At 36.5% G+C, this 25,070-nt stretch overlaps 1 protein-coding gene across 6 annotated transcripts in view; it reads left to right on the top strand.

Moving 5' to 3' along the window:
* ERCC6 (ERCC excision repair 6, chromatin remodeling factor) overlaps positions 1-25,070 on the top strand; it is a 50,996-nt gene that overhangs the window by 15,674 nt on the left and 10,252 nt on the right. For all 6 annotated transcript variants that reach the window (XM_076338697.1, XM_076338699.1, XM_076338698.1 and 3 more), the window contains 7 exons: positions 3,804-3,929; positions 7,717-7,875; positions 12,993-13,128; positions 20,017-20,187; positions 20,653-20,829; positions 22,192-22,308; positions 23,757-23,852. In XM_076338697.1, the coding sequence (XP_076194812.1) occupies positions 3,804-3,929; positions 7,717-7,875; positions 12,993-13,128; positions 20,017-20,187; positions 20,653-20,829; positions 22,192-22,308; positions 23,757-23,852 (982 nt within the window). The remainder of the gene's footprint in view (positions 1-3,803; positions 3,930-7,716; positions 7,876-12,992; positions 13,129-20,016; positions 20,188-20,652; positions 20,830-22,191; positions 22,309-23,756; positions 23,853-25,070) is intronic.

Below are 25,070 nucleotides of genomic sequence, written 5' to 3'. Positions count from 1 at the left end.
GCTAGTCTAAGATAGAGATTTCCATTCCTGTGTTAGGATAGATATATTAAAGTATCTGTGGGGAAAACTTTGACACTTCATATATTTTTATTAAGTTCTTTTTTTACTTCTTAACTGGATACATGATTTTGTATAATGAAATAAGAACAATCCAATAATAAACATTAGTAACTCATCAGTTTTTAAACAGAAAACTGAAGACTATCTTTGTCCGTCTCAGGTTTTTTTTTTTCCCCTGCATATGCTGCTTTTTCTCTCCATCATGATTTTTGCTTCTGAAGACTTCCTGACTTAAGAGATCAAAATATATTCCAGTGAAGCTGGATCTCTAAACCTGTCCAGTATTGTGTTGTCTTAGTTTTTCAGTGCAATCGTTTTTGGCAGTTACTGTAACTTGTGTATATTTGGACATGGTGGTGTTTATTTCCACTTAATAAAACAATACCACAGTTCCAAGTTTGTGATTGATTCCATAAAGGCAGACTGCCAGTATTATCTCAAAAGATACTGGTGAAAAGCTGATCTAGAAACCTGCCACAATTAGCTTTCTTTTATGAGAAAGGGTATATGATTGTGTTGTTTGTATATGATTGTGTTGTTTGTATATGAAGTGTTGAACTTCTTCCCTGTTCTCTTGTTCCTAACCCAAGTTTTTTTAAACAAATTTGCCGGAGACGCAGAAACCTTTAAGTGGAAGTTCCAACAAGTTTCACTGAAGTAAGTGGTCAGGAAGACAAGAGAAACTCTATTATTGCTGCCAGTGGAGAAAACACAGCTTGAGCTTAAGTCTTGTTATGAGTTTGCAGATCCTGTGGAAGATGATTTTGAATGACCTAACAGCAAAAAGAGTCTCTTTTAGTGTTTTCACCTTACTTCATACCAGAGAATGCAGAGTAGTGTCCTTAGGAAGACAGGCATCATTGGTTTAATTGCCCCCAGAACTGCTTGTGTAGTTAAAAAGTACGAGGGGAACACTACACCTTCATTGCCTGTTTGTTTGGGGTTGTTTTTTTCATTCACTAATGTGTTCAAGATAGAAAACTTGAATCGAATTTGATTTTAAATGGGTTTAGTTGACAGGATTTTTCTCTAGTGAAGAATGCACTTCTCATACCAGGCTGGAAGGAGTTACAGTACTGTACGTGACATTGTGCCAGTCGTGTCTGCTCTTAACGTGACTGAGCTAGATAGCAGCATGGCTGAAGCCTTAAAGACTTGGAGCAACGCTTGAGGTGTTTTATAGTGTCTTCTGGTTTGTTTGCCAGGTTGGAAGTGCAAAATGTCAGGGATGGTAGCTGTCTTACGGGCAGTTGTTTGAGAAAAATTTTAAGTGACTTCTGTCTCCCTCCTTTTGGCTAGTTAGGTCAGGATATAAATCAAGATAATGAAACTGTTTTAAGTTATGTTTCCATAGCTGATCATATTGTCAACTTCGGGCCAGAAATTGACTGACGTTTTTATGATTATGCTTCTTTTTCCTGACATGGATAAAATTGGGCTAGTAGCTTTGAAAACATAAGGCATTCAGCCCATAAGCTTAAAGCACACTGGATTGTGCATAGCAAGGCTGGAAATAAAATACAATTTGCATGTCAACCTCTAGATGCAGTTTATCTTCGAATACTTGAAAGCAATGCAGAGCTTTACAGAAAAATCAGGATAAATAACTTTAAAATTTTAAAATAAAAAAAAAGAGAGGAAAACGAATTTCTTCACATTTTTAAATAGTTCAGAAATCCTTTTTCCCAGAATATGGGCTGTATTTTGGGGAAGGGGGTTGGAGTTTTTGTTTTGTTTTTTAGAGCTCTGTTAATCCATTATCCTGCCATTTGTTTTGCTGCTACAGAGGCAACCTAAGCTAACAAGAAGCCATTTGTGTAATGGGTAAATGGTAAAATCTTACCAGGAGGGAAACGGACTATTCGCTCACCTGTAATGTTTGTCATTCAGAAACTGGAGGTGTACTGGAAAGCTGTTGCATCCTGTTAAGTCCTCGTTCATCCAGTTACTGCAGGACTGTTCTAGAGTGCATGCTCCAGGTTTTCTTCAATGTAAAGTTAAAAAAGACTGGACAGATGAGTTTTCCAGCATCTCACTCAGGAGGCTGTTTGTCGCTTAATACAGTAGATTCCAGTGCTAGGTGGCTTAACTTACTTTTTTTCACCCGAATTTTCCATTTGCTGCTTTTCATCCCGTCGCTACTATTTATAGTTCTTTGGGACCTGAACAATTTTAGTCTTCATGTTTTATATTTCAGATACTTCTAGACTCTCAGGCCTCCTTCTCCTTCAGCCTTTTTATGAGATGAAATATGGCTGCTTTTGCACTGCATCCAGAACAGTAACATAAGGATGTTTTTTATCGGTTCTATAGCTTGCCAATTTCTCTAGGGATTTTGTCAGTTTATACAGCACATTCGGTGTGCCTGCAGTGAATAGCACTTTCATGGGAGAATTCTAGCAAAACCCAAATTGTCAGTGAAGTGCTGTTCATTGGTTAATACATACCCAGCTAGCAGTAGCATACACTTTACTATTACAGGTAGATGTTTTTGGGTCACTAAAACACAAGCCCATAATTTCCTTGGATGTTGAAGATCCCTTGGTACTTTTTCAAAAGGGAGAGGGACGATGGTATGGGAAGGTAATTCTCTAACCTGCCTAGAGTCCAAATAAGGTTAGGCTGCAGACCACGAATCACTCTGTAATTTCAAAACCTCAAAAACCTCATTCTCTTAATAATGACTGCTTAACAAATTTAGAGCATGTCACCCCAAAGATGATGTTTCCAACTGAGTCGTCTGTATAAGAGTATACACGGCTGCACGTTTCTCTAGGTGAAGGAAGTTAAATAAGTATTTGGTTGAATTAATAAAATAGCTTTGGAATACCTAAGCTTTATTGATATTTTTCTGGGGGTTTTTATGGAGGGTTTAGGAACTTAAGGTAGCCACATTTTTTTGATGGTGTTTGTCCTGGTTTCGGCTGGAATAGAGTTAATTTTCTTCCTAGCAGCTGGTACAGTGCTATGTTTTGGATTTAGGATGAGAACAATGTTGATAACACACTGATGTTTTAGTTGTTGCTAGGTAATGCTTACACTAGCCAAGGACTTTTCAGCTTCCCATGCTCTACCGACTGAGAAGGCTGGAGGTGCACAAGAAGCTGGGAGGGGGCACAGCCAAACTGGCCAAAGGGACATTCCATACCATGTGACGTCATGCTCAGTACATAAACTGGGGGAAAGCTGGCCGGGGGGGCCGCTGCTCAGGGACTGGCTGGGCATCGGTCGGCGGGTGGTGAGCAATTGCATCGTGCATCACTTGCTTTGTATATTCTTTTATTATATTATTTATTTATTTATTTCCAATTATTAAACTGTTTTTATCTCAACCCACAAGATTTCTCACTTTTGCTCTTCCAATTCTCTCCCCCATCCCACCGGGCCGGGGGGGGAGAGTGAGCGAGCGGCTGTGTGGTGCTCAGTTGCCGGCTGAGGTTAAACCACAACAGTGTTAACTGTTGATTCCATTATATTAGTATTTCTGTCTATAGAAAATTATAACTAGCTATAAAACGCTGAAGGCGTATAACTAAATAGCCAGGAGTGCACGTACCTTTTAATATGTCAGATATTTTGAGCGTTTACTTGCATAATTCTCTCCTCCAAAGGATTACTATTTAACTCATGACACTGGAGAATGCATTTTTATTGGGTTTTTACCTGATCAAAAATTCAGTGTAGTTTTCATATAGTATCTTTTCTATGCAATAATTGAATATTGACTCCTTGTGTCACTCTAGGAGGTGGCAAAAAGAACGTTTGAAGGATAAAGACCATCAAACAGCTGAGGAACTTTCTGAAGAAAGTGACACTGAATTTGAAGAGGGTTTCAAAGTACCAGGATTTCTCTTCAAAAAGCTTTTTAAGTATGTGTTGTGTACTTTAATATTATGCTGCTGTATGCTGTTAATAATATTAGTCATGGTGATTTCTGGATGCCATTTGCTGTAACTTTTACTTCAGTGACTGATGCCTCAACTTTTACTTCAGTACTTTCTGTAGGATTATTTCTTTAAAAAAGGCTCCAGGATCAAACCTCAAAGAAACTTACTTATTACAAGCACAAAATGCAGTTACATGAAAATACAGATGATAACTGGCTGATGTGAGTATTGTGAATGCGTATTAGCTAAACTACGAATTGAGAAGCTCTCCTTGTCTATTTTTATAAATGCTTTCTTTTATTGATAAGTGCTTGCTTTTAATTGAGGTGTGGAGTGGTAGAATAACTTTACTTTGAAGAATAAGGTGTTGGCAAGTTGTGATAAATGAAAACAAGAAATGTAGGTGTTTCTGTGATTGGGTGGAGTGAGTGAAATTTTCTGCCAGTAAAAAATATAGACAACTTTTTCTATAACTACTCCAAGTCTACTCAAAGTAACTACTTATAATTTATATTATAAAATAGTCTTGAACATTTTGCCCAGTAAAATTTTAAAATATGAAAAGTGCATTCTTGATTCCTTTAGTAGGTGGAAAACACTCTACAACTCATTCTTTAGTTATTTAATGCTGGATTACAGATTTGGACATGACTGCTTTCTGTTTCAGTTTTTTGAGACCATGGTGCCTAGTGACACTTTCAAGTTCATCTCAAAAAGCTATTTACAAAAGGCAGCTCAAACAGGCTAGCAGCTGACAAGTTAACTCCATCCATAATCTCTCTCTTAACTTTCATGCATAATAGGCTTGAATTCTTTTTTGTTGGCAACATTTTGCACAGCAGAAGAAACATCTCTTTCAAAAGCTAACTCTCTAAAATCTTATAATTAATGTAGTAGAAAGCCCTGGTTTATAACAGGCATGCATGGTATCCCTTCCAACAGGACCACTTAGTCTTAACCTCAAAGAAATTATTACTGTTGTCCTGCAGTTCCTCCAAAGGAAAGCACTAGCTCTGAAATGGAATTGAATTAATGACTTGGTTGCCAGGACCATACACAGCCAATATGTGGTCTCCAGTTGTTTATGCAAAGCTACGGCAGAAGTAATCATCCTGAGAACGGATATGTGGTCTGAGCAACCCGAAGGGGATTGAAATAAAGCAGACAACTAAAAATTAATCTTAGAGATATCAGCCTCACTAATGAAGGGTATCCCTGCAAGCATGAGTCAGTTGGCAAAACTTCTTAAGTGGTTAGAAAGATCAATCGAGTTGAATGATTCGTCAGGCTTGTAACTTAAATGCTGAAATCTCCAATGTAGGAAGGCCCATAGTCAATAGGCATTAAACTTTGAGTTCTGAGCGCGTTTAATACAAAACATGGGAGTATATTGACCCAAGGAGGTGTATAGCGGTATACTGTAAGTGACCTTCCTGCATAGTTTAATTGAATTCCAAAGAAGTTAGCTCACACTAGGAATAGTAGACCCTTAAGTTCGTTCTTTCCTAAAGTGGACAATCTGTTTCTTCTCTATATACTTGTCTGCTTTGAGGAACATTCAGCAAGAATACCAGTGGTGCTGCTGTGGAACAAAACCAAACAGTGAGCAAGACTGACTTACAAACATTGCCTTACACTGTCTGCACTTAGCCTGAGAGAATGCTGTCTATATAAACAAGAAACCAGGATTCTTCATTATTTGCTTTCAGTGTGAGATTTCCCTGATACGTCTGAAATGCAGTTTTGTCTCAGCAACAATGCAGCTAAACTCTGCTAGCTACTGTGGTGAATTTTGAGGGATGCATCACAGCATGAATGCTCATGTGAAATACAGTCCAAACATAACTATTCTGGAAGACCAGGCAACATTTTTATTTTATTTCTACGCTATTTTTGGAGTAAAAAACAAAACATAAAAATTGGTGCAGTGAAAGCATAAGATCAAAGAGAATTGATTATATCTCCATATAACCGTAAAAATTATTGTGGGGAAATTTTTTTTTACTTTAACTTTTGCATAGTTGCAATTATTGCATGTTTATGTGATTATGCAAAGAAAGCACCTGCATCTTTTCCATTTTTAGATAACCTTGGAGTAGAATTTTTCACAAACTTAATTCTCTACTGTGAAACTTTCTCAGGAGAAGCGGGGAGAGGGAGAAAGATGCTTGTGAATGCAGCTAGCTTTTAAGCACTAGATGAAATAAGAAATAACACAAAATAATATCAGGAAGTTCTTGAATGGTTGTCTTCTGAAGAGACATGCTGGATGCTAGTCTGGGGGAGCAGCTTCTGACTGGAATTAGGGTTCTTTCCAATTCTTTAATATTTCTGTCAGAAAATGTTTTGTCTTCATAAGAGGTAGTAATGGTAGCATCTTAACTCAATTATAGCTAATCCTGCAAGTAATTTCATAGTTGTTTTTAGATTGCTGCATTTTTAGGGTGAATTAATTTCTAATAAAAGGGGTTTTTTTAAGGGCTTCTTGGTATAATGCATTTGAGACACCAGCAGATAGTATGATGTCTGAACCATTAGATGTGTTCTTTGATCATCTTTTTCTAACTACTCAAGCTGTTTGTTTGTCTCCATTTAGCATTCTCTAAATCCATACAGAACTCATCATAAATTGATTTTTAATTGAACTTTGTGGACACTAGTGTCATTAGCTGTCAGTAGTTGTAATTATTATTTGTTCAAAGAATGAAACAGGATTTTGAAACGCACACAAGACAATGCCCTAAAATGAACAATCCCTATTTAAAAAAAGTGTTTTGCTCTTTGCTGTGCTCTGCACTCCAGGAATGCATGCCATCAAGAAAATTGTATCAGTAACCTTGTTCTTCCTCTAAGTTACAAGACACAGAAGTGCTGAAATGTGTATTTTATTTTTTTTTAATTGTAATTTAAATACACTGTTTCTTCATTTCTTTCTGTTCTGTTTTCAATTTAATCCACACATGTGGTGTGTTATTCCTAGTAGTCTCACTATTTCATATCACTATAAAAAAGCATGTCCTAAAGTGATTCTCAGTCCAGCATCTTATCTCCCCCTTTTTAGCTTGCCATTGTAAATCTTGCTTTCTAGTCTACTACTTTTAATTGGAATGTATTTTACATTGTTGCTTATACAATTTCCAGTGAATGACTGGGAGTAGAAACTGCCCTGATACTCTCTCATAAAAACACTCTGCTGCATCCCATTCGCTGGAATAGTTTCTATTGTTTTGCCTTCCAAAACATTTTGCCTTGTTGGCTTTTCTCTTCATTGAAAGAGACTAAATGTTATTTAATGAATTTATGTAAAAAGAAAGCATGCTTTGGCAGATGTGATCAGTTTTCACAGTGGAGTATAAAGTCTGTAGCCCTTACAAGTCAAGCTTTTCTTTCAGTTCAAGGTATATGTTCCAAATAATATAACTTACTAGACCCTTACATGTCGTCTTTTCTGAAAAGATAATGCTTTGTGAGAGTAGCTTTCCAAGTTGCTTTTAACACTTAAAATATACATGAAATAAAATACCCTCTAATTACCATGACTATCAGTTTAATTAGAAATGTTTTAGTGTTGCATAAAGAATGCAAGTCACATGTAATGTCTGAGTGCATCAAAAATGTATGACCTAGTAAATACAGCACTCATGTAAAACACACATCCAGCATGTTACTGTAACTAGTATAAGAACCTTGCCAAATGATTAATTCATGAGTACTTTCTGTTATGATCTGTATTATCAAACATTTGCCATCTTCTTTTTCCTTGTTTTAGGTACCAGCAGACAGGTGTTAGGTGGCTCTGGGAATTGCACTGCCAGCAGGCAGGAGGAATTCTGGGAGATGAGATGGGATTGGGCAAGACCGTCCAGATAATTGCCTTCTTGGCAGGTCTGAGCTACAGCAAGATCAGGACTCGTGGTTCAAATTACAGGCAAGTGCTCCGCTGCAGACTGTCAGTCTGTGGAGCTCAATTAATATTTCATCAGATGTATTGCTGGTGGAGGAGGGTCCTGTGAATTATTAATGACATTTCAATTACAATATTCCTTTAATTCTTTTAGTGGGGGACATCAAAGGAAAAATTTTACGAGACAATGGAGCTGTAGGGCAGGAAAAATTAAACATGTAACACTTTTAATGAATTCCAGGCATTGATGCTTCATTTTGCAGATGAGCCGCACTAGATATTTTGGGTCAATACAATGTCTAAGGTTAGCTTCCACAAATGGATTGTTTACAAACTCAATTACATTCATATCAATAGTTTACACAATATGGAATTTTAAATTAGATGTAATACCTTTAATTCCATTTATTAAATTTTACATTAAAATATTTGTTCTGGCAAGCCACCAGGTAAATGCTTTACAGGAAGTAGCAAGCTGATTTGCAATGAAAGTTAGTGTTTCTGATCGACAGGGAATTACCGATGCCAAAAAAATAGTAGTAATAGTAAAAACAGTGACTTATACAGAGGAATTTCTGTCTGCTTTTTTTTATTATTGTTGCTTTTCAAAACTATGTTAGAGTGACTGGCCTTTCTTACAAGATCTTTTATGCTTTTTTGTTGCTGAACAATGCTTTAAAATTCCTTCTTCATAGGTGAAATTACCGGAAAAGGTACTTGTTGGTGTCCTTGGATTTACAAATGCACGCATGAATAATACTTGATTTTTTTCTAGTTCTGTTGGCCTGTTCACCTGATGTAAATTACTACATGCAATTAAGCAAATATCATAGTACTATACTAAACAAAAATAATTAACTTTCTATAGAGGCATATTTAAATTATGTTCAGTATGTACATGAATTGTAAAATAATGCTTTAAAGAGAAAATATTACTGTGTTTTCTCCAGTTGCTTCCTACTGTAGCCTTTATATAAGAAAACTCCAGGTCCTCCATCACTCAGGCCAGTTGGTTTACTTTGATATGGCTGCCTGATTTAAGGATGCTACTGTACAGATTATTTTATGTAGGTATATTCCCTGCCCCAGTTGGAGGACCACGGGGTTGATGGAAATCCTTCAGGAACATCTCTTGACATTGTTACACAGTTACAGCTTAAGACCTAAGATACTGCAGTGAAACTACAATAAAACTTTGAAAAGGCCAAAATATAATTGCACACCTAAGTTGCAGTGTTCTTTCTGCATGTAAGATAATGTGTTCTGTTTCATATTTTGGCTGGTGCATGCCATTAAGTCGATCATGGGAGGAAACCTCCACGGGAGGAAACAAGGTTTAATTTTTTGGTGAAACTTACTCTGATTTTGCTTGTGTGCTGTAAGGCAGAGGGTCCAAACAACTTGATCTTTGCACAGTCAAGTATTTTCCCCATCTGCACTCTGAACTAGGAAGGCAGTAACACTGCCTAGCTAGCTTCTATCTGAAAGCCATGTAGTCTAGTAAGCCGAAGACCTTCTGGTCAGTCTGGCTGAGAAGCAGGCATTAAGAGTGGACATAGTTGTGTTGTCAGCACGTTTAAATGTCTTCCAGCCTAGCTCGTATCTCATTACCTTGACGTGTAGATGGAGCTAGTGTACTACTGTATGAATCTGGCACTGCAGGTTTCCCAGCCTCAGCTGGCCTTCTGTAAAATGGAGATAATACTGTCATTCCTGTGCAGAATTGCAAAGATTGTTGTATTTGGGGGCACTTGAGTATTAAGACAATAAGATCACTTTTGTTGATATTCAAAATGTTCAGCTTTATTTTCTATCAGTGACACTTTCTGCAAAAGTATTCTTTAAAATGTGAGTAGAAATTTCCTTTTGTAAACCGCTTCTGCTTCCAGTGTTTTTCTGATTTTGAAGGAGCCTGAAGACTAGCTGAAGTAAGGAACTACTTCTTACATGGAGTATAACTATTACAAAAATTGTCTCACTTTTAACAGTTATTGAGCCATACAGCTGCGGAAAGCCAAATGTCCTGTGAGGTATCAGTAGAAGTGGTGCAGCTATGGTGGTGTAAGGATATAAGGGAAGCAAGATTTATAGAGGGGGAAAGTTCTTTTGTTAGACAAGCTGAGATAGTTGGAACAAGCAACAGCTTTCAGACCAATGGTCCCTTCACAAGAAAAAACAAAGCAGCAGCAAACTTCAGGTAACCCGTCTCTAGCCTGTTATCTAGGTTGAAAACTGTTGTTGAAACCTGTTGAAGGGCTTGGGGGTCCACAAGTTTGCTTGTTTCCAAATACATTATTTTGTTTAACAAAGATGTTACCTTCCACTACAGACTTTGCTTCATTTGAGACATCAGATGAGAAACTCTGCCATAAAGTTTATACACTGATTATTTACTCGTCTGTGCTCTTCAAGATACTGAGATATAATCATACACATTAAACATTAAGGCTCAGTCTCTACTATGAGTGACAGGGAGGTTAACTTCCATGGTGCTTACATAAATAAAAATCCATTGCCTCAGAAAATTTGTATTGCTCTTGCTGCCCTGTTCTTTTATTTTCACTAGGATTTAGTTGTCACTTCAGTTTCATTTTGAAGGCATGATTTGCCAGTGCTTGGCAATAGAGTTGGTTATAGTGCAACATGTTTTCCTTTGCTAATTTTTGAATACTTAAAGATTATAAATATAGTATGAATACAGCTTCCTTTTTCTGGGTAATAAGTTGCAGGAATAGGTCTTATACAACCAATTAAATAAGAACTAATAATGATACTTACTGTGAATTGGGGTTTTATAAACCAGAGGCAACAGAAAAAGAAAGAGATTTGGGTATATTGATCATACATGATATTGACCATAAGCTATTAGCACAATGCAACTGTGAAAAAGGGGCAGAATACATTACAACAATATATTTGGGGTAGGAACAGGGCAGTATTAGTATCCCGGTACAAGGCACCAGTAAGACTTTGGTTTGAAATGTTATTAGAATCATAGAATCGTTTAGGTTGGAAAATATGTTTAAGATCATCAAGTCCAACCGTTAACCTAACACTGCCAAGTCCACCACTAAACCATGTCCCTAAGTACCACATCTACACATCTTTTAAATATCTCCAGGGATGGGGACTCAACCACTTCCCTGGGCAGCCTCTTCCAATCCCTGACAACCCTTTTGGTGAAGAAATGTTTCCTAATATCCAATCTAAACCTCCCCTGGCGCAACTTGAGGCCGTTTCCTCTCGTCCTCTCGCTTGTTACTTGGGAGAAAAGGCTGACCCCCACCTCGCTACAACCTCCTTTCAGGGAGTTGTAGAGTGTGATAAGGTCTCCCCTGAGCCTCCTTTTCTCCAGGCTGAACAACCCCAGTTCCCTCAGCCGCTCCTCATAAGACTTGTGCTCTAGACCCTTCACCAGCTTCACTGCCCTTCTTTGGACACGCAGTGTCACCTTTATTCAAGGAAAACAAATATAAACTGGATGGGCAGCAGAGCAAATCTGTTGCAGTGATTAGAGAATGAAGGATGCCTCCTAAGTGTAGCAAGCAGAAGTGTGTGGTTTGTTTAGTTTTGTGAAACAGCACAGACTGGAAGAAGTTAGATGACTCTTTTATATAAAAAAATAAAAGCTCTCAAGAGAAGAATAAAATGTTGGCTAGTGGAAAGTGGTTAGGGCCAGACTAGACACAGAAGAGGTTTTGCACAACCGAGCGGAGGGGGAGTGGATTTTCTGAAAATTGATCAAAGGAAGTGTGAAGTCTTTGTGTAAGCTGAGGGGGAAAGAAAAAAAAACGGTTAAACCCAGCATGTGAGTTTGTTTGATACAGACCAGGGGAATAAACAGAGGTAATTTGTTACTATCCATGAAGAATGAGAAACTAATATGTTCTGGGAAAGATGGCTTTTTTGCTATACGTATTCTTAAAAGCAGTTGCCTTTTTTGCTATAGATATTTTTAAGAGCAGTAGCAGTGGCTATTTGGATTCGTAGTATAGTTTAAGCTATTTTTTGCATCTCCAACTTCTAACTTCCCCTTGGATTGCTGGGATTTTTTTATTTAGACTATGTAAGGTTGTTATATGATATTTTTTCATAATGAAAGAGAGAAGCAACATTCTGCGTATGTATAAGCTTTTAATAAACAATATTATTTCTTAATGTCAGCAGTTTCAGAAGGCAATGGGGTTTTTTTAAAGCAGGGTATTGCTGGTGTCTGGGAAATCCTTCTTTATTGCTATATGCATGTGATCTTGAATGTGTACTGTGATCTTTTGAATTGTTTGTTTATTACCACTTGAATAGTACATAGTCGGCCAGACAAGATCAGTATGTGATAACTGTAGCTATTGTCTTTGTTTGCAAAGACACTTTGTTCTGTTTTTTAAAGAGCAAATATATTTGAAAAATAACTACTAGTAACCACTACCTAGTATATTTCCTATATGATTGTTGGTATTTGTTTGTGACGGTAATATTTCTTGTTTGGCTGTTGCGTGAGAGATTTCTCTCTTCTTAACCTTAAGAGTAGCTCTGAACTTCATATACAGAAAGACTTTATTTCAAACATCCTCAGTAATTCTCAGAAACAATCATATGATTATGAATAAGAAACTTATGAGACAGTTTAAGCCCAGCTCAGACCTCAGCTGCTTTAGGTTTCTTGTCTTACCTGTAAATTATGGTGATAATAGTACAGTATATTACCAAAATGAAGCAGAACACCTGTGTGTAAGTCCATTTGTGAGACTCTAGCTAGATATTCTTTTTAATAAAAGTAATAAAATAGTTGTTTGTTAATGATTTCTTTTCTCTTATAGAAACAGCAGTCACCCAAACCTGATTTGTATTACCACAAGAGGAAGTTCCTTTATGCCTCATTGTTTGGAGCTTTTCTATTTTTGTGTTTATCTTGATAGATGCATCCATCCTGTTCAGTGGATAGGTTCTTACAGCAGTATCCCTTTCATCTTCCTTTAAAAAACAGACTTCCAGAAAAACAAAGTGCCAATTAATTTCCAGAGCTCTCATATTCCACTTGAACTATAAAGTGTGTCATTTTAATATGTGTGTATTTTAATAAGCCACTAATATAGAGTATTTATTTCACATTAAAGTTTTTTTTCTTGAATACGTTATTTTAGGTACCAGGGATTGGGTCCAACAGTGATTGTTTGTCCAGCTACTGTGATGCATCAGTGGGTAAAAGAATTCCACACTTGGTGGCCTCCATTTAGAGTTGCCGTTCTCCATGAAACTGGTTCCTATACCGACAAAAAGGTAATGGTTGACATCCATTTTGTAATTCCAGAAGCGTCTCTTTTTTTTCTTTTGTGCTGGCCAAAAAAAAAAAAAAAAATCCCCTGTGCCTGAATGCTTCTGTGCAAGCTTGTGCTCTTTCTCTGGTTGTTTTAAAAGAACAAAAGTTCACTGTCTTGTATAGATTTGTTAGGAAACTGGACAAAAAGGGGATGACATGGAGTACATTTATATTATGATATAGACTAGCGTTGCCTGAACAAATTAAACATAGTAACAGGTTTCATGCTTGAGCTTTGCTTGTACTGTAGTCCATGCTAGAAGTTCCTGACTAGACTGCTTGTACACCAGATATATGCTTCTAGTACTGGTGAATTATCTCCTCGTGCTTTTGTTCATCAGTATGTCATTGATGTAATATTTAATACGTTTTGCTTGCACAGGCAATTTCTCTTCAGTTGGTCAGTATGTCAGTTGATATCACCTAGTCTCATTTTCTTTTAATGACAGTGTTACTTTGTTGGTTTTCTTTTTTTCAAGCAGTGCCTTTTCTGTCTTTCAATTTTCTTGGCCAGTCTCTTAATATGTGTGTTCTTATTCCATTTCTTAAGTTGACAAGCCTGACTTGTCTGAAGTTTCAGTCCCTGGTACCTTGCGGGAACAAAACAAGGAAAACTTAGATTTTTGTTTTCCCATGGCCTCGTATTTCAGATGCTTAAAAGGATTTTCAGGATTCAGCAAAGCATTTTTAAATTTCTCTTTAAATATTTATTGAATTTCTTGTAATAACATAAAAATGATATGGTGCTTAATTGCACTTGATTAAACGTATTCTGAGGTAATTGATGCAGTTACAGTACATGGCAAAAAAGGAGTAGCATGCTCTAATGTGCTAATAGCTTCCTGTTGTTCAATTAACTTGCTATGTTTTCAAGCCCTAAAAGTCTGTTGACCTCAATAACACGCTCCCATGTCTTCCTAAATTAAATCATGTATGCTTATTTTGGGGTATTTGTTAATTAATGCACTTGATGGACTGGCTCAAATTTTTCCATCTGCAGGAATAGTCAGGTTTTCAGGATTTCACCTGCCCGTTGTCGCCCCACAAATGCCTACTCAACAACTTAAAATTAAGGAACTTGGTACCATATGATCACTTTAGATAGGTTCAGTTCTCTAATTCTGCCCTAATGCCTCATCTTCTGAGAGCTGCAGCAGTATGCTTTAAACAAGTGTCACTGCTGATGCGGTCTTCACCTCATGCACATTTTTTTCCTAGATACCTCTTAATCAGAGAAGAGCAAGCTTACAACTAAAGTAAAGTTAAAAAAAAAAAAACAAAAACAAAAACAAAACAAAAGCAAACCCCAAAAACAAGACTTTCCCATTCTAGTTGTCCTTATACCTGCAAGAAAAGTTTACTACTAATTTGTTAGCATAAATAACGCTTGTACACTGAAAATATATCACATAAAATACAGGCCAGGTGATTTACTCCTGCCTAGAATTTCTTTTCAATATACATTCTTTCTATGAATACGTTAGTGCTGATCTGATCTCATGACAATTCCATCTTCTTCTTCCATCATATGCTTTTGTGTATGTTAACTTTATAATACTCATCCAGGGACCATTCTACCCTTATGCTCTGGCATAAGGCATAAACTTAAATAAGTTTAAGAAATAAATAAGAAAATTGTGGTTAGACTGAGTAAAAACATATGTTTGTTGTTTGATTGAGATTAATTCTACATGGCCAAAAGCCAAGTCACTGTGCACCTGTGGTCGCAATGTTGCACAGACCTGTTTGGAATTAAACTGACAATTCCAGGATTCGCCTGTTGTTCTGTTAGTATGTCATCGTTTATCATGAAGTAAATGAGAAGAGTTTTGTGCTGGACAGCTAACTTGCCAGGAGACAGGATTGAGGAACTGAACATTGTTACCTGCTTTGTAGTGAGAAAGGTCACTTCAGCCTCTGGGCTAACAGAGGTTAGAACAGTCTGGACTGGTAGAAGAACGTAATTGTCCCCCAAATTAACTGGACATCAGACAGTGAGGATCTCAATGGATTTTGAGGAATGCATTATCCTGTAGCAGTTAGCCAGCAGGTTGTTCATGGTAAAACACAATATTGCAGGCCTGTGAAAGAGGGACAAACGATTTCTAAGGAAGAGAGAAAGATTAATCTTAAAACTAATGAAGGAGAATTTTGGAGGAAAAGAGTTAAGCGATGACAAGTGTCCCGTAAGACAAGACAGTATTTCATAGCAGAAAGAGACAACAGCTGAAGTTTCATTTGATAAAACTTAAGTTGATCTTTTAGGTGAGATGGATCTATGTAATTACTACCATAACATTGTCAGGAATCCTGAAATATTAGCAAATATTAAATCTTTCAGCATTGGTGAAATTATATGCTTTTATGAATAGGTATTTTCTGTTGCACCTTCTAAGGTACCCAAGCTTCAATGCAAGATCCTGTCTCCCAGTTCTTTAGACTTGCCCACAGAAGTATTTGCTTGACAGTGAAGAGTGGGGAAAACATCTGTTCCAATTGTTTTATCATAAATTGATACTAGGCAATACCTTGCACATCTTTTCGGTTAGTGACACTTCTTCAGTGTTACAAAAGGACTTCTGAGCAGTGTGGTAAGTGAAAGGCTCACTGATCATTACCTTGGCATATCCTCTCTTCCCAGTCCATTTTGGTTTTCTTTGCAAACAACTTTAGGATTTTCCACAATAATAGTATGAAATAACAGCCTGAATTGTGAGCACCGGATTGGCTGTGAGTCTGGTCAGCGTGTTTCAGATGAGCCATTGAGACATCCTGCTTAGATATCTCTGCTGCTATAGTATTTGTGTAGGTTTTTAGCATGTGTGATGCTTCAAAAGAGAGACTACTTCATTCCTTTGCTAAAATAACAATGGTAGTCAATTTTTGGCAGTAAGGGAGAGAAGTGTAAAGTTCCAGTTTCACCCCTTGAAATATTACTAACAGTTTAAAGGCCTTCAGCTATCCACAAGGGAAGGCAGACTGGTATTTTAGACAATGGAAGGAAGACACAATAGCACGTTGGATAGGTTTCCAAGACTTCAGAGCTAGTTTAAGCATTTGGATGAAATGTAAAACTTGCCTTTTTTTTAATTATTTGTGATCACAGAAGATCATTTGGTTCTTTTATGATGATAAATGTGCTTAAGTTGGAAGCAGTAGGAAGAACCAGGTTGAAGTAGTAGTCTTCCCCTGTGAAGTCAGCTTTCAGTTTGAACAAGGTACAGCATTTGTGTCCTGTGGTGCTGTCTTATGCTATTAACCTCCTACTATGGTTTACACTCAAATCTGATGTAGCTTTAAGTGACTTGTAAATATCAAGTGCTCTGAGACCTCTAAGGATGAGAGAAAATAAAGAAGTAAATCTAATGTAGTGTATCATAAATACTGTTTTATTTATGGTATAGAACAGAAGATAAGGGGAAGAAAGCTCTGTAAGTGTAGGAAAAAAAGGCCTTCTGTACAAAGAGCTTGTCCTGTTGTTTCAAAACTTCTGATGGCACATGAGCATTTGTAAATCATGGAATGTAAGAGGCAACGTGAACGTTTCTTATCTTGGTTTAACATGTTGCATGTGGAAGGAGGCTGTATTTTTTCAGATCAAGGCTGAACTTTTAATTTCTTGACCTTTAGAACGGGTATCACTGAGCTTAACAATTCTTTCCGGCAGTAATCACATACCATTTGTAAAGCCATAACTTTACATTCTCTTATTCTGGTCAAATGCTGGACACACAATGCAGCCCTCAAAAGCAATTGTCAGTTTATGATGCTTGCACCTGTGGAACCATCTATTTGAAGATGACTTTGTACGCTGAAGATTTTAGACCTTCTACCCTCACAGTAGAGTACGCAATCTACATGTTAAAGAAAATAAGCTGCAGAAGTTACAGTTATTGGCATGACTGCATATGGAACCTCTATTTTAGCCAAAGGCTCTATTTCTGAGTTAAGGACCAAATTCAGATAAACTTAGTATCATGCCACAAGAATTAGCATTCTTGTTAAATGTGTAGTAAGTGCTTTAGCTCTTTTTATTGCAACTTTTACATTATTAAACATTGTAATGTGTTCTTTTGAAGCCTCTTCATGGTGCCATTTAGATTGTTTTGTTGGGGGCAGGGAAATAATAAAGAGGTTTTATAGGTTGAATTTATGGATCTCTGGGCTTAATGGTTGGTTATGAGATAGTGATAAGCCTGCTGAAGAATGCATTTTTGATTCACAAGTGATATATGGTTGTGTAAGTGACTAGATACTATCTCTGTAAGTTCACACTTGCCTTAAAGGTATCTGAATGTTTAAAGAATTTTATAGTTATCGCTAATCTAGTTCTTTAAGTTCAGTCTTAACATACACATTTCTGTTTAAGAAAATTACCATTTTAAATACGTAATATTATAGAACAGTGCAGGTCCTCTTAAATATTTTTTAAAAGACTACTTTATGCTAAAAAAGATAAACCTTATTTCTGTAAGTATCAGTCAAAAAAATTGTCCTGTTTTTGTAGCTACAAGTTTGTTTCTGAAGCTACAGTGAGGTACCAACAGGAAAAAAATATTTGCTTAGAGGTGTGTCCTTAGAATAAATCATAAACGCTTCAGCCTTAAGAAATAGTGCTTGCTAAAAACCTTCCAGTCTTTGTACATTGCATATGTCCCAGTGAAGACAAGGCAATACAATCAACTTACCACCCTAAGTTAGGAGAAAATACTGTCCTTGAATTGTAAAGGCCTGAAATACTGTGCTGAACAGAACTACAAGATCAGAATTACTCGATCTACTCGCATGTTCCTCGTATTCATTAGCTTCTTTTAAAGGCCAGAGTTCAGAATTTCAAAGCTAGATAACTGCTGTGAATCTTCTGGCATTAGTAGGATTTGTCTCTCTTAAGCTGATTTTTTTTTTTTTTTTTTTAAGTTTAACCATGCGTGCCCTGAAATATTTCATTAAAGTGTATTTCCTGAGAAAAAAGAAAAATGAAATTAAACATGCCTGAATCTAACCAAACAGGAATTGTGAATTAAAGAATACATGATAAAATAGCATAAATTCTGAAATGCCACAGCCTCAAAACAGTGTGTATCCAACATTAAATCTGTTACCATATTTTAAAATATTTAAAATTATTCCAAGAGCTGCAACTAAAGCAAAGGCAACCTCTGAGAAAGTACCCAATGCAGTAAAATGAGAGTTAATAAGTGTTGTGGTGTGAGTTGATAAAATTGTGTTGTTGTATTTCTTCATTGTCAGCACAAATCCTTGTTTATTAAAAATTTAGCTTGAAGGAAATTTTAATTAATTACAGGTTCAGTAAATCCTGACTAGGATTCTGCTGTAGTGTGTTTACAGTGAATGGCCTTCATGTGCCTGTGTTTCACTTCTGTTCTCTCTGCTACCTGACAATGTGATTTATGGCTGTTGTTTTCTACTAGTCCACTGTTTGCCCTCTAGGAGGGATTGGTCTCTTGAGCCTCCATAATAACAGCAGCACTTTCACAAAACATCTTTTAATGACAACAGTGTAGCATTCTGTAAGTCAGGCTAATTGCAGACATACCCTATTAATTGCAAAAACTAGGAGAGGTTACATATTTTACAAGCTTTTAATTTGAAATCGCTCGAGATGATTTGTCTTAAGTGTTTGGGTAGAGATGTCTACAATATTCTATGATAGGCCATTGCTGAGACTCTAGGACACGGTTACAGACTATGGGCAATGTACCAGGTCGAATTAAGCTTTGGATGTCCACACCTGCTTGGAAATCCTACTCTGTCTGTAATACAAATTGTTCTAAAGATTACATATTCTCTTGAGAAACACGATGTCAACGTGAAATAATGTGTCATGGGTTTATCAGGGGATGATAATCAGAAAGTAGAAATTCTTTAACAGTTAAACGCAGAAGAACTTTTTGAATCTTGGGGTACGTCTGAGCGAGAAATTTTACAATAAGAGATGGTGGACTTTTAACACCATCTGAGTCTTTGAGATGGATTTTTCCCTTTTGTTTTTGTTGGTTTTGTTTTGTTTTGTTTTTCTTAAAGGCACTTCTAGTAACAAGGATTTTGTCTTTCCTTTAGCAAATTCTGTGGTGGTTCTACTTTTCTTTCTTTTACATTGGGTATGTTTGTTTCATCCAGGATTGCTTCCCAGCCCATCATCTTCTGTTTAAGTCTTCTAGATTTATACGTGGAGGATAAATGCAAGAAAGATGAGTCTTGAATACTGTGAGTGCTATGGAAGGTGATATAGACTGTCCCTACCCTACGTAATTTACAGCTATAAAGGCTAGTAAAAACTTGGGGAAGGGATATAGCTTACAAGAGAAGCACAAAATTTGAAGATTAATAAGAAATATATTAATCCTATTAATGAGAGAGGTTGGACAGAATTTAGGATTAACCAAGTAGATTTTTGTGATTGTTTCTCTGTTTTTCACTTGCTTAATTTTCCTCTAACATTCTAGATCTTGCGTGCAGTACACAAAGCTGGGTTTGTGAGGTGAATATAGGAGAACTTGAAGAAACTAGTTACTTTAATCAAATTTAATGTTTGTTTTTTCAGACATTGCCTTTAAAAAAAACAAACCAACCACTGTTTCCTTCTGATCAGGCTTCAGGTCACATTCTGATCTGTTATAACACAGTATTCAAGTGCTTCATTCTTTTACAGATGAGCTAAGAATCATATAATCAAAATCTTGCCTATACTTACTTTCTTTGCAAAGTAAACTATATATCTGCTTTTTCAAAACTTTTTGTACGTACCTTGGACAGCAAACGTGTAGTTCAGTAGGTCTGAGTTTTCTGTCTCGCTGTTACTAACAACGTGCACCTTTTGCTTTTAGGTGAAACTAATTCATGAAATTGCTTCATGCCATGGAATTTTAATTACGTCTTATTCATACATTCGAATGATGCAGGATAACATCCACAGCTATGATTGGCATTATGTGATTCTGGATGAGGGTCACAAAATCCGAAATCCAAATGCCGCCGTCACGCTTGCGTGCAAGCAGGTACTTTATAAAAAATAAATGAAAGATTTTAAGCGCTTGGGGGGGGGGGTTGTCCAAAATCTAATAGCCTGTATTACTTTATCAAAAAAATACATGTTTGACTATTAGTAAAGAATAAAAGCATAAATTACAATGGTCTGTATTTGCCTATTTAATTTACTTAACATTTTTAATGAGTTTACATCAATAAATTTACAGAAGTATAGTAGAGAAGAAAAATCAGAAATTTTAAATTGTGTAGTAATTTACCACTAGGGATAAATGTCAGATTGCTGGTGTTCATTTTCTGCTAATAGTTTATGGACAATATATTGCAGAAAGCTGTTTATTTCAGGAATATGAGGCCACATATTTTAAAATGAGAATTCATTGATGGTGAAATTGAATATCCTCTGAGGCAGGAGGCAGGTTACACCATGAACCATGAAAATAACTTTCTTTTGGTGTCGTGTTTTTTATTAATAGTTCCGCACACCCCATCGAATCATCTTGTCTGGCTCCCCTATGCAAAATAACCTAAAGGAGCTCTGGTCCCTCTTTGACTTTGTATTCCCAGGGAAACTGGGAACACTACCTGTGTTCATGGAGCAATTTTCTGTTCCAATAACCATGGGAGGATATTCCAATGCCTCTCCTGTCCAGGTAAATGCATCAAAAATATAACTTTGCTTGAAGGAAAGTGTTATGTTGTTTCTAAACTGACTTTTAAATGTACTTCATGCTGTATGTTCTAGACACTAACCCGAAAGAGTGTTGCATGTGTGTTTTACTGCTGCATGTGTGAAAAGAACTGTTCAACTGAATGAGACCATTTCATTTATACAGGGGTATAGCTTATACACAAGGTTTTCTTGTCAAAAGCCCTAAAGGTTAAATCATTAGAAGTATTCTTTGATGCAAAGATAAGCAAATTGGGGTGGGAGGTGACTGATCTTGTATTTTGATGTATTTAAATAGAACTTCCCTGTTTGATATCAAGCTTCAGCAAATTATGCAATAGAGGAATCCTTAAATCCAAACTGAAAACTGTTTTCATTTAAAAAAGCTAAAGTAGGTATTGGCAGTCTGAAAGTAGATAAACTATTTAATTTTGAAAGCAAAAATTATTTGGAATATTATTTTGAATAAGTATGTCTACTAATCTTTGTAGTTGTGGTTCTCAGTATTTATGACTTCTTAAACATTTTTCAAATTAGCTGATAGATAAATTGTCTGCATAACAGTCTGCAGACTAAGTTTCATATAAATGCTAATAAACTTGTATCCTTTTAAATATGCTTTGTAATGTTTTGCACACATACATTTCTAAAGTTTTATTTTCTTTGAGTTTAAGTACTTCCCTTGTCTAAAGCTTAGTAATTTACTAAATTAGACAGCCAATTTGTTTTTTACATATCAATAATTTATTATATTCTTTGTTTTGCTTTAAGAGAAATGAAGGTATTTTTAGCCATTATGTACAGTTAATACCCATCTCACACATCCATTACCCTTTATAGAACCATATGCTCCATTTAAGGCCAGAGTGACCTTTAGTTTCTGTGATCATGGGGATTTTCTTGTACCGATTTTTTTAATAGTCTCAAGCGGGCACTAATCTTCACTTATTGTCTAGTAACCACCATTGCTGCAGGCTTCTTTTTTGATCTTCAGTATATGTATTAGCAGTTTTTCATGAGGATTTTGGTTCTGGGCAAGTTTATACTCACTTCTTGGATTGGTTTCTAAAAGAAATATCTCATTTCTGGTTTCTTTTAAAGTCCACTAGATTAGGAAAGATAAATTAGTGGTATCTGAGGAAGACTTACTTATTCAATGCTGTTGTTGCTAACGTGAATTTTATTGCAATTCATGTTGTGTTGAATATGTAACTGTAGATCCACATAAATCATAAACCATTTCATTTTATTAGGATTTTCCTATTACCAATTATGGCATTTTGTTTGTTGCTAAAATTAATATCAAGAACCAAAATACAATTTTTACTTTTTCTTCCTTTTTCAGGTAAAAACGGCATACAAATGTGCCTGTGTGTTACGGGACACCATAAACCCCTACTTGCTGCGAAGAATGAAGGCTGATGTAAAAATGAGCCTTTCACTTCCAGATAAAAATGAACAGGTTTGCTTATCTTTACTATTAGATCTGAGCCCTCTCCCTCCCCAAAATCCAATCTTTCATGGACATTTGGAAATAATTTGTGCTAATAGCAGATGAAACACTGTTTTAACTAAAGATAAGATGTAGAGCTTTCAAGTTGCATATTCTTTTCACCTGTGTTCAGAGTATTAAATGGTCATAGTCTTGCAGGGTCTATACAAGTACACTCTCATCTGAAAAACAAAGCATATATGAAGTGTAGTCAGGTCTGCTCAATACTGTCCTCCTAGGTCACAGGTGCATACAAATGAGTTGTCTGTGGGGTGTTTCCTATGGTGCATCTCTTGGACACTTTAACATTGTTTCCTGCCGTAAAAAGGTTAGTTTGGGCAGCAAATAGTAGAGAAATACTTGATGGCAGTTGTTCATATTGCAAATTAGCTGGGCCTGTACATTCTAACAAATTTCCAGAATATTAGCCTTTTGATCTAAAACTTGTTTGCTCTACAAAGAGGTGGGATATTTTTTAGGAAACATTTTGATTCAAAGTAGAGGAGGTTGAAAGGATTATTTAAACAATTGAAATTCCTACAAATATTGACTTGTAGTAATTATTAGATTCTTCTGCCACTCAGGTTTCAGTGCTTCAGGCTTTCTTGTCCTCTCCTCACTCTTTTGCTTCCTGTCTCCTCCCTCTAAAAGAGAAGTAGACGTGCTAGTCTTTGTAAGACAGTGCTGACAGCTACATAATAAATGAGTAGGCCATACGCAGTTTCTGCTGTGCAGTCTAATGATCTTTTTTTTTTAATCAAATTTTGAATTTCTATATACTTTAAAGAGTCTGGGCTACTTACTCTAAAGAATGCAATCATAAACAGATTAAACAAATTTGATTCTTTTTCTTGTCAATCACAGGGCACTACATAAGTTCGACTTACGGCATAATGTTGGGTGCCTTGCAGAATGCGAGGAAGTTATTTTGTTCCATTTTAGCCCATCAGAGCATCTGAAAAATCATTATATGCTCACACTCAAAGGCTAATGACAGAACAGATTACGTGTGCTAACCTTCCCATGAGGTACTAGGAATTTGCAAGTTGTAAGGGACATAATAGACACACAATGGAAAGCATTTCCTATAAACATAGCTTTGAGAGAATGCTAACACTGCACAGTTACCTCATTAAAACTGGAAAATGGCAGCACTTCCAAAATTAAAGCAATTTGAGGGGAAAAAAGAACCACTGGGAAAGGGCACAGAAAAACTCATGAAACCCATCTTAATGATTATGTTCATTCTCTAAAAATTCTGAGTTGTTTTATTTCTAATGATTTCTATGCAGTATCTTTTAACTTAGTATTTCAGTATGTCAGACATCTGTGAAGCTTCATTGTAGCACATTGTAAAACTTCACTCTATTTGGAGTTTACAGGTTGGGCTTGAGCGGTTCGTTTGTTTGTTTTGGTAGGTCCTCTTTTGCCGTTTGACAGATGAGCAGTGTCAAGTCTATCAAAATTTCATCAGCTCTAAAGAAGTTTACCAGATCCTCAATGGAGACATGCAGGTTGGCATTAATTAAGGTTAATGGCAGGTAGAGTTTGATGGATAAAGTCATGGACTGACCTTCCCATTCTTCTAGCTGGATTCTGAGCAGAGAGGGAAGCAAACACACTGATCTCAGTTCTGCTTTTGTGGGTGTCTGCTCTTTTTTCTCAGAAATGTTCCATGGAATACGTAGAGTTAGTCATCCATATGTAGTGGCATGACCAGATAAAACTAGGAATGGAATGGGCTTTGCAGTATATTTGTGATCTTGGGAACAAATTATGGCTTGTTGGATGACCTGCTGTAGGTAACTGTATGCATGCTTTTAACCAATTGCAAAAGTGAAGCAAAGGAAGAAAGTAATTTGTCCTGAGAGTACAGTTCAGGTATAACAACTTCGTGATGCAACAGTTGATGATTTCACAGTCTTAACATACAGCAGAGCAAATAGCAAGCATCCTTGTTATTACTAGTCACTTCAACATCTTTTGCCTCCATCCTCACAACATAAGTGTTGAAATTGCTGTGGCCAGGATGACAGCAGCAATTGAAATACAGTTTCAAATGCCTACTGTTGCTTGTGTAAAAAGTCTGCTATTCCCTGTGACTCCTACATTGCACGCATCTGGTCTGTTTGACTTCTTTATGCACGCAGTAGACGTTTTTCACTCCCATTTTAGCTGCAGGATACAGATCTATTGTTTGTAAGAGGAGAAGTAATACATCTTGGTTATAATGTGTAATTTACCATGTTTCCTTGTCTTGTCAACTGTGAAATCCCTTCTCCCCTCACCCCCAGTGGCTCCAGTTAGTTGTATGGTCAGTACAGCCCTGTATATTGCAGTGCCATACAAAGCAGATGTTGACCTTACCGCTGTTTTGACTTCTTTATTTTTCCAGATCTCGCAAAGCTATAGTGGCCAAGTTTTTTCAAGTGCCTAGCCATTTTAGTTATCCCAATGAAAATTATTTTATATCAGAAAAATAAGTAACACTTGTAATATTATTGCATGAATAACTGAACAGAACCTCCTAACATGGCATCAAAAGTGCTAATTTTCAGCTTCATATGTTTGTTCAAATATGTTTACTCATCTATTCTTTGTTACCATGCATTCTGGTGGGTATACTTGCTATCCTCAAGGTCTGTCTTAAGTTACCTGCTAACATTGTGGGGGTTGGAAAGAAGGACACAATTTCAAGTAACAAACTTGGTGGAATTTTTCCTTTTGAGTAG

The sequence above is a fragment of the Aptenodytes patagonicus genome, chromosome 5, assembly GCF_965638725.1.
Source record: "Aptenodytes patagonicus chromosome 5, bAptPat1.pri.cur, whole genome shotgun sequence".
Classification (NCBI taxonomy): Eukaryota; Metazoa; Chordata; class Aves; order Sphenisciformes; family Spheniscidae; genus Aptenodytes; species Aptenodytes patagonicus.
The sequence above is the reverse complement of the archived record's forward strand: the minus strand, read 5'-3'. Positions and strand labels throughout refer to the sequence as shown.